At 40.5% G+C, this 12,862-nt stretch overlaps 1 protein-coding gene across 2 annotated transcripts in view; it reads right to left on the bottom strand.

The window, feature by feature from the left end:
- Nucleotides 1-12,862, bottom strand: part of JAZF1 (JAZF zinc finger 1) — a 350,559-nt gene that overhangs the window by 55,463 nt on the left and 282,234 nt on the right. For both annotated transcript variants that reach the window (XM_032758624.2, XM_058446188.1), the window contains exon 3: nt 10,724-10,920. In XM_032758624.2, the coding sequence (XP_032614515.1) occupies nt 10,724-10,920 (197 nt within the window). The remainder of the gene's footprint in view (nt 1-10,723; nt 10,921-12,862) is intronic.

Here is a 12,862-nt window from a genome sequence, read left to right as displayed (position 1 = left end):
ATTCCTCTTTGGTAAATACCTAGAGTGGAAGTGCTGGGTCAACATCATTCAGCTCTGTGGCCCCAAGGAACCTATATCACACCTCTGTCAGTTTCACTCTCTCTGCTGGGCAGAGGGATAATGAGATCTGCTGCCCTCTCCCCTCAGAGCAAGTTTAAGATGTTCTCTGCTCTGCACAGGAAGGAGGGGAGGGAGTTTCAGAGACACTGTAGTCAAAACTCCCCCGGTTCTAAAGACTTTGAGATGCCCTTTGCATGGCCCCCTGACCTTGATTTAAATCTTACCAGTGGGATGTTCAATTCTACACACCTTAAAGGGAATCTGAAATGTAAAAGTACCCCAATTGGGTAGCACAAAGGGGTGACCCCCATTCCCAACTGTGATGATAGTTGGGCCTATGTGGGCACATCCTTCAACAAGAAAGGGGACAGAGTTCCTTCACCAGTGTGTTCACCTGCTGGAAACATCCAGTGTTCTGTTTCTTAGTACCCTGAGTCTCCACAGTTAAAAGGGTTATTGCTACCTTTACTAAAATAACAACCAGGATATAAAAATTGGTCAACTTGCTCCATCTTCACTTCTGCCACCCCTAGTTATAAAATGATAATCTTAAATGCTTCTGTGTTAATAACAACAGTGTCATTTCCCCCCATTTCTAAATTGGGTTGTCCTTTCATTGTTGAATTGTAGGAGTTCTGTACATATTCTAGATATGAGGCCTTTATCAGACACATGGCTTGCAAATATTTTCACCTATTCTGATTGTCGTCTCAATTTCTTGATAGTGCCCTTTAAAGCACACACTTCTTTAGTGTTGCCGAAGTCCAACTTCTGTTTTTTTTTTTTTCCTTTGGTCCCACAGACACTTTAGATACAGCATTTGTATCCATTCTGACAAGAAAATGACCCCATCTCCTTCCTAAAAATTTATCCATGTCCAGAGTAGTCATTAGCAAATACCACCTGTAATGCACATTCCTGGAATCAGCCTTCTCTGAGGTTAGTGCAGACCAAAAATAAACATGCACAAGCAGCCCTGGCCAGGGCTGGTGAAATATTGTCTGCCCAAAAAGGCTGGATTCAGCTTAGAGCAAAAAATGTTTTGATTTACACGTGCTATATAGCTATTTCTAGAAGCCCTAACTAACCTGACAACATAAGCCATTTCCACCATTGACAGTCAACAGTTCCTGAACACATGGGGCTTATTTACTAATGCAGGGTATCTTGAAAGCAGAGCGGGGATATTCCTACGCTGATTTATTTTCTGAACTGGTGGTTTAAGTAGAATCAGTGTTAACACAGCACTTGTTCCTGGCCCTATCCCTATTAAATTAATCCTCACAGTAAGGTAAACACTGCCTCCATTATACAGATGAGGAAACTGAGGCTTGAAAAGGTTTAAGTCTGTCTGTCTGTCAAGCAGCAGAACCAAGATTTGGATCGAGACCCCTTTGGTGTCAAGGACTCTTAGCGCTTTACTTCTGTGCTCCCAGAGTTCTGGAGGGTCTCCCAGAAAACTCTAGATTTGCATACCACCTTTAGTCAACACATCCGGATCTGCTCACTAATTCCCTAACCTGACACATTCCATAATCATGGACTATAAAACTGTTTGCCCAAATCACTTTCCCTATGATCTCACCTTATTCCAACTCCTTTGGAGCTTACATTTGCCTTGCAATTATCTATGACATTTTATAGGTGTGAATATACATCTTCTAATTGCATTAAAACAGCGTAGAATGACCCCATGTGTATCTCTATATTGTCTTATTAATCATCTGTGCTAATTTAGCCCATGTGTGTATACATCATGTTCATTAGTTGTCTGTTCCACAAGCATATGTAGCCTGCTTCTATTAAGGGATGTAAGTTCTAAACCACAAGGGCTATGCCTTATGCTTTTCTGTATCCCCAATGCTTGGCACAGTGTCTTATAACAAGATAGATACTCAGATAAATGTTCATTGCAGCACCATTCACGATAGCAAAGACATGGAATCAACCTAGATGCCCATCAATGATAGACTGGATAAAGAAAATGTGGTACGTATACACCATGGCATACTATGCAGCCATAAAAAAGAATGAGATCATGTCCTTTGCAGGGACTTGAATGGAGCTGGAGACCATCATCCTTAGGAAGCTAACACAGGAACAGAAAACCAAATACTGCATGTTCTTACTTATAAGTGGGAGCCAAATGATGACAAAGAGCTAAATGATGAGAATACATGGACACATACAGGGGAATTATACATACTGGGGCCTTTCGGAGGGTGGAGGGTAAAGGGTGGGAGGAGGTAGAGGATCAGGAAAAATAATTAATGGGTACTAGGGTTAATACCTGGGTGATGAAATAATCTGGACAATAAACCCCCATGACACAAGTTCATCTATGTAACAAACCTGCATTTGTACCCTGGACTTAAAATAAAAGTTAATAATACTTGCCTTGTGTCCCATCAAGTATTAACAAGGATCAAATTAGATGGTGAATGTGAATGCTTTTGTGCACTATAAGGTTAGAAAAAGATCTATTATGATTACAGATCACCACTGATTTGTATTTATTTATTTATTTATTTATTTATTTATTTATTTATTTGAGATGAAGTATTACTCTGTCACTCAGCCTGGAGTGCAGTGGAGCAATCTTGGCTCACTACAACCTCTGCCTCCCAGGTCCAACTGATTCTCATGCCTCAGCCTCCCAAGTAGCTGGGATTACAGGTGCGCACCAACATGCCTGGCTAATTTTTGTATTTTCAGTAGAGACGGGGTTTTGCCATGTTGGCCAGGCTGGTCTCGAACTCCTGACCTCAGGAGATCTGTCCATCTTGGACTCCCAAAGTGCTGGGATTACAGGTGTGAACCACTGTGCCTGGCCAATTTGATTGTTTTCTTCAAGTCAAAAAAATGTTTTGTTTGGGAAGGTTTTTTCTAAGTGGTATAGCTGTGGAAAAACAAATAAAATCCTATTTCCTTGTTGCCATCCTCACTCCAACATTTTCAGTAGCAAGAAGAGATTAAAAATAAGTGGCTGCAGAAGATGCTGAAGAAGCAGAATTAGCCATAAGACTCGACCATGACACTCAGGCAGAGGAATAAAGGTTTTTACTAGTCAATCAAAAAGGAAGAGAAAGAGACAAGGATTAGAACAGAGTAGTATATAAACAAGCAAATAAACTGTAGGCCAGGAAAGGGTCTTTCAGTGACCTACAGAATGCAGGCGGAGAATATAGCGACATCTTCTCATTCTCCAGCTACAAGAGCGGGTATTTATGTGAAAAGGGAAATGTAAATCAGATCAATAGGAAGATTTTAGGGAACGTTGCTTAGGTATCATGCAGACATCCAAATCTTTAGGGAGAATTTGTTAGAAAAACCAAATCACAGCCTCAGGAATTCATATCACAAAATTCAGTCAGGCTGAAGTATTTCACCTTTCTCCCCTCATTTTCCACTATTAAACAGAATAGTATTTCTTCTCCGAGATTTTTCCTTCCATTTTGTTCTTTTCTTTTGGGTAGGTGGGGGATGTATGTTAGTTTATACTTTATTTTGGTTATCTTTTTTCTGTCTGGGATTTTTTGTCCTTACTAAGCCTATTTAAGTTTATTTTGCTTTCTAACAATAAAGGCATGAGGGAAGAGCTCACCTCAACTCCATTCAGATAGAGCTTCTAAATGCCAAGCAAAATTCTATCAGTCCTGTAAGTCTGTATTGCAGAGTAATGTCCACCCCAAGGGAAAAATTAATACTATATTATTTAAAATAATTTGCTGTGTATTAATAACTCCTGAAATTTTCAATATCTTTATAATCTGAACAATTTATTGTAAAAGCCATAAAGGAATGTTTTTCAAAAGGCCATAGCAAGAGACACAGGAATATGAAGTAAAATAAAACAATGCAGAAGCTTAAATTTTATATTAAGAATCTAAACAAGAAAACCTAAAAATTGGTTTAATTTCCTTGGGTGCCTTTCTCTGGTTTAATACTTGAATTTTTCCCCCCAGAGTGTGCCAAAATATATATACAAATATTTTCCAGGAGTAACTATGCGATGCTATTAGAACTAGAAATCCAGCCAGCTCTTTCCATGGCTTCTCCATTAAGACATGAGTGAGCATCTGTCAGTCCCACTGGATTCATCCTGGAGGTCAAGGAAATGGATTACAGTAATGTTTCTCCAGACAACGTGGAAATATGTTCAAAATTCAAGCTAGAAGGCACACAGATACTACAATGAGATGGGCCACATTTTAAAACAGTGGTTTCTTAACTCTAGTTGTAGAATTACCCACCCAAAAGAGCTTTTAAAAACTCCCAATGCCCAAGCCCCACCCACCAACTGAATCAGAGTGGCTGAAGGTGGAGCCCAGGCAGAGGTAGATTAAAATTCTTTCCAGGTGATTTCAACGTTCATCCTGATCGAAAATCACTGTTTTAAGAGGTTCAATGGGGAAATATGGGGGGAGGGGGGAGAAATTACTTTCTTAACTAAGCTGTAGGCAATAATAACCAAGACAACCTGCTCTCTAATGATGGATGCAAAAGCAAAAAGGCCTTTGCTATAGGATGACCCCACGTCAAAGGTCAATTAATTTGATGGAAAGAGATCCATTCAACTCTTTTTAGGGCCAGTAATTCTGTATCTTCCAATCATATGTACTAAGTTGTTTTAATTATAAAAAGAAAGACAAGCTCATTTTAGAAAATATGGGAAAAGAAAAAGAAGAAAATAACGTTCATCTTCCTATCATATTAAGGTAGTTAACCATGGTTAACTTCTCTTAAGTAAAAGATAAAAATTGAGATCACGGGCCAGGTGCAGTGGCTCACGCCTGTAATCCCAGCACCTTGGGAGGCCGAGGCAGGAGGATCACTTGAGGTCAGGAGTCCAAGACCAGCCTGGCCAACATGGCGAAAACCCGCCTCTACTAAAAATACAAAAACTAGCTGGGTGGTGTTGATGTGCACCTGTAGTCCCAGCTACTTGGGAGGCAGAGGTCAGAGAATCTCTTGAACCTGAGAGGTGGAGGTTGCAGTGAGCTGAGATCACACCACTGCACTCCAGCCTGGGCGACAGAGTGAGACTTTGTCTCCAAAAAAAAAAAAAAAATTGAGATCATATTGCTTATGCAGTTTTGAAATTGGATTTTCTCGTGTAACAAGATAATGTAAAAACCTTTCCTACAACATTGTGGTGAGTGCCTACAAAGTAGTCCATTGCTTGAAATGGTCATTGTTTATTTATTGGTGATTGACTTTAGGTTTATTCACAGACACATGGATCCACGATTCCTTGACCTACAAACTAAGTAAGATTAATCTGGTAAATACTGAAAGGAAAAAACAGTGGTATAACGGTAAAGTGGGGCAGGGAAGGTCCTGATATGCAGCATTTACCAATTTCACTGGTGTAAATACTCCCACCATGGCTGATTTCAAGGTAACAGTTTAGCAAACAGCTTGCAAACCTGATTATTTAACAACCGGCTATCTGGAGTCAGCTGACCCTTAGAGAAACCCTGGCTGAACGAAACTGTTAAGTCCTTCTGTTATGACATGCTGTTTGAATGGTAGAGCTGTGTGAAAATGGAAGTTACGGTGAATGAAGTCAAACCAAGGTTTCAGTAACTTAACATACTTTGAGTTTGGAGGTGTCAAGTTCACACATAGTGTGGACGGTCTAATAAAGTTTTAAAAAAAGTATTAATGTAATAATAATGAATGTGGATAGAAAGTGTGGGTATACTGGAAAGAGCTTATTCTTTGAATAGACAGACATGGATGTGTCAAGTTAACCTTAGTAAGCCTCTATTTCTTATCTGTACATGGGAATAATAATGTCTCAGTGAGGCTGGTGTTAAGATTAAATACAATGTCACACATAAAGAATACAATAAGCACACATAGCAAACACTCCACAAGTGCTACTTGCCTTTCCCCCTAAGTAATTGTACTTTAGATGTTACTACTTTTTTTTTTTTTTTTTTGAGATGAAGTCTTGCTCTGTCACCCAGGCTGTAGTGCAGTGGTGCAATCTTGGCTCACTGCAACCTCCACTTCCCAGGTGCAAGCAATTCTCCTGCCTCAACCTCCCAAGTAGCTGGGATTACAGGCGCGAGCCACCACACTTGGCTAATTTTTATATTTTTAGTAGGTGTTTCACCATGTTGGCCAGGCTCATCTCGAACTCCTGACCTCAGGTGATTTGCCTGCCTCTGCCTCCCAAAGTAATGGGATTACAGGTGTGAGTGACCGTGCCTGGCCGATGTTACTACTTTTAAAAGGAGAAGGGTATGAATTGTCTTAACACTTTATTTTCAGATAATTTAATCACATTTATTTTTCAATTCCATTTCTCTATTATTTAAACCAGGGGTTGGAAAACTGTGGCCTATGGGCCAACTCTGGCCTGTTTTTGTACATAAAGTTTTAGAAAAACTTTTAATAAAACACAGCATGCCCATTAATTTAGGTGGTTCTATAGCTGCTTGCACATTACAATGGCAAAGTTGAGTAGCTGAAACAGAGACCCTGTGGCCTGCAAAGCATATTTACTATATGGACCTTTACAGAAAAAGTTTGCTGATCTATGATTTAAACTACTCTAAGGTTTGCTTTTTTTTTTTTTTTTTTTTGAGACGGAGTCTCGCCCTGTCGCCCAGGCTGGAGTGCAGTGGCGCTATCTTGGCTCACTGCAAGCTCCGCCTCCCAGGTTCACGCCATTCTCCTGCCTCAGCCTCTTCGAGTAGCTGGGACTACAGGCGCCCGCCACCACGCCCCGCTAATTTTTTGTATTTTTAGTAGAGACGGGGTTTCACCGTGGTCTCGATCTCCTGACCTCGTGATCCGCCCGCCTCGGCCTCCCAAAGTGCTGGGATTACAAGCGTCAGCCGCCGCGCACAGCCAAGGTTTTCTTAAATGAATACTTTTTCTATATATTAAAAGAAAACAAGACAAGGATAGGAAAGGAAAACAATGAGAGAAAAAGATTCTTCTAGGATGTAAAAATGGCAAAACAAACCATATATGGTGGCCCCTGCCTGTAATCACAGAGTTTTGGGAGGCAGAGGCAGGAGGATTGCTTGAGGCCAAGAGTTCAAGACTAGTCTGGGCAACACAGCAAGACCTCATCTCTACAAAAAAAGTAAAAAAATTAGGCGGGCATTGTGGCATGCACCTGTAGTCCCAGCTACACAGGAGGCTGAGGTGAGCTACACAGGAGGCTGAGCCCAGGAGTTTGAGGCTGCAGTGAGCTATGATAGCATCACTGCACTCCAGCCTAGGTGACAGAGTGATACAGTAAGACCCTGTTGCAAACAGAAAAAAAAAAAAAAATTGCAAAACAAACATTGTTTCCAAGTATACCTAAGAAATACTCAAAACTCTAGGATAAAGCTGAGCTCTAATTCAGTATTGTCAAGAAAGTATACCTTAAAGAACATTTTATAAATGAAGTTCCCACAAGATGACTATTACTTCTGAAGTGGGAATGCACCATGAAATAGAACTTGGAAGAGTGAATTTAAGGGGTAGAAATGTGGAATTTTATAACCTGGCAATGAAAGTGACTGAAACCACATTAGCCAGGCAAAATAAGCTGATCTCTCTAACTACAGGTAAAATAACATTCCAAACATTGAAAAATGTACACAATCAAAATTGTACACGGTAGGGGTTTAAGAAACCATTTCCCATGCTAATTTTTGATGTTTACATGGAATGTTCTTCCAGCAGCAAATAACTTACCAATGATCTTGACAGACTGAAAATGATACATCTTTACCACAACATAAATTAATTCTCTCAATGGGAAATTGCTAAAATAGGCGAGGTGTCAGAAAGATTTCTTTATGTCTGAAGGAAAGGAAATGATTCCATTTCTTCCAAACATTCTTACATGAAAAATAATAAACTCTCACTTTTAAACTGTCTTTATTTTCATGGGGTCCTAGGCACCCGTCACTAATTGGGGCAGTCATAGTTATCTGGGGTTGGACATGAGTCAGTCCATATTACTTCAGGTATAAAACACAGCCAATTGGAGACTGCCCCCATAATTCATACTATACATGAATACATATCATAGCAATACCCAGAAAAGAGGATTGCGGAATTACACTACACTCTCTTTCATTCCTTAGATTTACAACATAAATGTTACACAAAGATCCTGGAAAGTCAATCTTCACAAAATAAAATATAAGGGAAACATGGTGGTCTATTCAAGGAAATGGACAAATGCCTAACACAAATGAACTGGTTCGTCCTCTAGAAGCATGACCTTGATTCTGTTCCTAAAATACAAAGTTGAAAACCCCAGACAAAAGAAATGAACATTTATTGAGCACTGTGTTATACATGTGCTATCACATTTAACTTTGACACAAAATCTATATAATGGGTATTAGTGACTTGCCCAAGGTAACACCGTTTGTAAAGAAAGAAGTTAAGGCAGCAACTTTGGTTTATCTCCCATACCTAATCTGTCTTCAAAATGTTCAATCCTGATTGAACACAGGGTGTCTGTCAACCATGAGTCCCCTGAGATGCCCCATAGAGAAAGAGGTCCCCTAATCAGAGCAACTAAGTTTGGGAAATTTACTAAATCCTCCCCTTGGAGACTAACAGTGCATATCAAAGCCCCAAATTAAAGAAATCCATTTTTTGTCTAACTCATCATCTCCCCAAACTTACTAGGAAATCCCTTTACCCCAACTAGTATTTTGTGAAATTAGTATTCTGAAACACACTTTGCACGATGGAAAATGGATGACAGAGAAATACATAAACTGTCAGAGAAGATAAACAATTTTAATCATGGCTAAGGAGATGATGGTGTGGTTACAAGTGGGTTCTCTTTGCTCTTCAATTCAACCAAAATTTTGAATAAGACCCCCAATGCCCTAGTCCTCGCCTATCTCCTCAGTCTCATCTTACACTCGGGCCACCTGGCCTGCTTTCAGTACTGGGGACCTGCCAGGCTTTCCCCCTCCATGGAGCCTTTGCAAAATGTTCCCTTTGTGACATTGCTCCCCCTTTCCTCTTTACTTAGTTGACTCCTATTTATCTTTCAAAGGAAGCCTTTCCTGACTGGGTCAAACTTCTCTCCGGGTGCCCTCCTATCACAGAATTCTATATAGCACTTGTCATGACTACAGGGTTATATTTATTTGCGTATTGATTTGATTAGTGACGGTCTATACTCCCACTGGGGGAAGAGAGCTATTTCTCTGTTTCTCAGACAGCACAAACATGCGGGTCCTCTTCCACCATCTCTATTCACTCCTGCCCAAGGAGGAACAGTGACTTAATGAAGCATGAACTAGGGAGGAAGGGCTGGGCACACTCTGCTCAGGGTCCAGAGTGCTCTCTGGTCAGCTCCCACCCTGGGGTAAGCTGAGAAGTGCACTTTGGGAAATAAATTGAATTCTGGGAAGATATACTAGGAAGCCCAATTGTTACAGATCCAAGCTCCATTCTGTGGTTTAGCTTTATGTAATAATACAGTTGATGTTTTGTTCTTCATCTGCGACTGCTGTTTTATTTTTTAATCATTTCCACACTTGGGAGAGGAAGACAAGAGTGATCTTGTTTGGCCCCTAGAATGCCAATATCCTCCAACAGGTGTAAGCTCCTGAGGTCAGGGAAGGGGGCCTCTCTCTGCTCACCTCAGTAGCTCGGTTTCTGGCACTTGTGAGGCATTCAAAATGCCGTTTCACCCAGGTTGGTCTTGAAATCCTGGCCTCAGGTGATCCTCCTGCCTCAGCCTCCCAAAGTGCTGTGATTATACATGTGAGCCACAGCACCCAGCTGAAGTCCTAGTTTCTTGATACATGTGACTCTACCAAGGTTTTCTTACTAATATTTTCTTTTAAACAACTGAACTTTGTCTTCAGATTATTATAGGCTAATCCTAATGTGGAACTGAGGATAAAGTTTTGAGCAGAGTTGATCCAAATCAATGAAGACGGTATCCTTAAAAGGACAGAAGCCTCTTTAAGGCGAGGACCTGGAGGAGAGCAGATGAGAGTGCTGGAGTAGTGTACATCCACGTGTGTCAGGGAGACTGACAGGAAAGAGGAGGCGAATAGGAGAGATGGACTGGGAAAAATAAAATGGATTACTTGATTGGTGAATAGGTGGGTGTAAAGAAGCAAGTGAAAAAGCTAAATTGAAGGGCAAGTTTCCACTATCTATAGAAAAAGCTGGAGAAGAAAAGGACTCCCCCTTCTTCTCAAGGCGTTGTAAAAACAATGAAGTCTCCTTGGAAGAAAAATTATATCTAAATTTCTCCAAGACTGCTTAATAAATTATGTGTTCTCTAAAGGATGCAATTATTTTAACTGTTTTAGAGGAGAAAATGTTCATAATATATTTAGTTGTAAATCGGATGATGAAATATGTATTATTACAGAGCCCATTAAAAATGTTGTGTAGATGGGTATGCACAGTAAAAATGGGAAATATATTGACAAAATATCTACAAAACTATTATCACATGCATATTAACAATAATCTATAAATATTTCTTCAATAATAAATTAAAGAACTTATCAATATATAGAGACTAGTGAAAGGATCAACGATGTGGTGGGTCTGTGTCATCATCTGTCCCCAGCCCCTTTCTGCCCCCAGCACATCACACACACTTTCTCTTTCTCCCCTCACCTCCTTCTCAAGGCGGTAGGGCCAGGCCACTCACCTGTTGGAGTGCTGCTGCGGAATGAAGAGGAAGGGGTGATGGGTGGGGTCACGGGGGGAGTAAGGCTTCCACTGCTGTGGCGTGGGGGAGTGGACACATTCCCTCGAGACACTGAGCTGGACAGAGTCAGTGAGAGCTTCGGCTGAATCTTCTTCTTTAGGGACTCCTGCTCTCGGCGGGCAGCATCTGTCATGAATCTGAAACAACAATGGAAGGTAAGGAACCTGGGCCATGTATAGAGCATGAGGACTGATGACATTCATTAGAGTTTCAGACATGCACGACCCTGGAAAAGGACCTTGGCCACAGGTCAGTCCCAATCTCAAAAACTCACAACAGCTTCCCTTTTCCAATGCAATGGAAATATCTTCTACCTTGTTATTTTTAAGGTTTCTCAAAGTCAGGTCTATTTCTTCCCCAGCAAATCCTCCTTGCCAGGAAGCTTATACACACAGAATACATCTGCACCCACTGTAATACTTTCAGTTACAAGACTTCCTCTCTTGGAAGGTCTGCTCTCTTTTTTTCTACCCATAGGAAGCCCACACATCCTCAAAGTTCCCCAACCACTCCTAAGTAGACAGTGCTTCCTTTATCTGCAGGTTGGCAGTATTTCTTCTTTGTACCACTTAACTGCCACCTAACATATACGGCCTCGTGAAAACTCTTTTTTTTTTGGTATTACTTGGATTCTCATATTGTTATTTGGGTTTAAAAACTTTTCTTGGCTAAAATGGGGAAAGGATTCCCTATTTAATAAATGGTGCTGGGAAAACTGGCTAGCCATATGTAGAAAGCTGAAACTGGATCCCTTCCTTACACCTTATACAAAAATTAATTCAAGATGGATTAAAGACTTACATGTTAGACCTAAAACCATTAAAATCCTACAAGAAAACCTAGGCAATACCATTCAGGACATAGGCGTGGGCAAGGACTTCATGTCTAAAACACCAAAAGCAATGGCAACAAAAGCCAAAATTGACAAATGGGATCTAATTAAACTAAAGAGCTTCTGCACAGCAAAAGAAACTACCATCAGAGTCAACAGGCAACCTACAGAATGGGAGAACATTTTTGCAACCTACTCATCTGACAAAGGGCTAATATCCAGAATCTACAATGAACTCAAACAAATTTACAAGAAAAAAACAAACAACCCCATCAAAAAGTGGGCAAACGACATGAACAGACACTTCTCAAAAGAAGACATTTATGCAGCCAAAAAACACATGAAAAAATGCTCATCATCACTGGCCATCAGAGAAATGCACATCAAAACCACAGTGAGATACCATCTCACACCAGTTAGAATGCCCATCATTAAAAAATCAGGAAACAACAGGTGCTGGAGAGGATGTGGAGAAATAGGAACACTTTTACACTGTTGGTGGGACTGTAAACTAGTTCAACCATTGTGGAAGTCAGTGTGGCGATTCCTCAGGGATCTAGAACTAGAAATACCATTTGACCCAGCCATCCCATTACTGGGTATATACCCAAAGGACTATAAATCATGCTGCTATAAAGACACATGCACACGTATGTTTATTGCGGCACTATTGTGAATAGTGCCGCAATAAACATACGTGTGCATGTGTCTTTATAGCAGCATGATTTATAGTCCTTTGGGTATATACCCAGTAATGGGATGGCTGGGTCAAATGGTATTTCTAGTTCTAGATCCCTGAGGAATCGCCACACTGACTTCCACAATGGTTGAACTAGTTTACAGTCCCACCAACAGTGTAAAAGTGTTCCTATTTCTCCACATCCTCTCCAGCACCTGTTGTTTCCTGATTTTTTAATGATGGCCATTCTAACTGGTGTGAGATGGTATCTCACTGTGGTTTTGATTTGCATTTCTCTGATGGCCAGTGATGATGAGCATTTTTTCATGTGTTTTTTGGCTGCATAAATGTCTTCTTTTGAGAAGTGTCTGTTCATGTCGTTTGCCCACTTTTTGATGGGGTTGTTTGTTTTTTTCTTGTAAATTTGTTTGAGTTCATTGTAGATTCTGGATATTAGCCCTTTGTCAGATGAGTAGGTTGCAAAAATGTTCTCCCATTCTGTAGGTTGCCTGTTGACTCTGATGGTAGTTTCTTTTGCTGTGCAGAAGCTCTTTAGTTTAATTAGATC

The sequence above is a fragment of the Hylobates moloch genome, unplaced genomic scaffold (assembly GCF_009828535.3).
Source record: "Hylobates moloch isolate HMO894 unplaced genomic scaffold, HMol_V3 SCAFFOLD_1, whole genome shotgun sequence".
In the NCBI taxonomy this organism is placed as follows: domain Eukaryota; kingdom Metazoa; phylum Chordata; class Mammalia; order Primates; family Hylobatidae; genus Hylobates; species Hylobates moloch.
The sequence above is the reverse complement of the archived record's forward strand: the minus strand, read 5'-3'. Positions and strand labels throughout refer to the sequence as shown.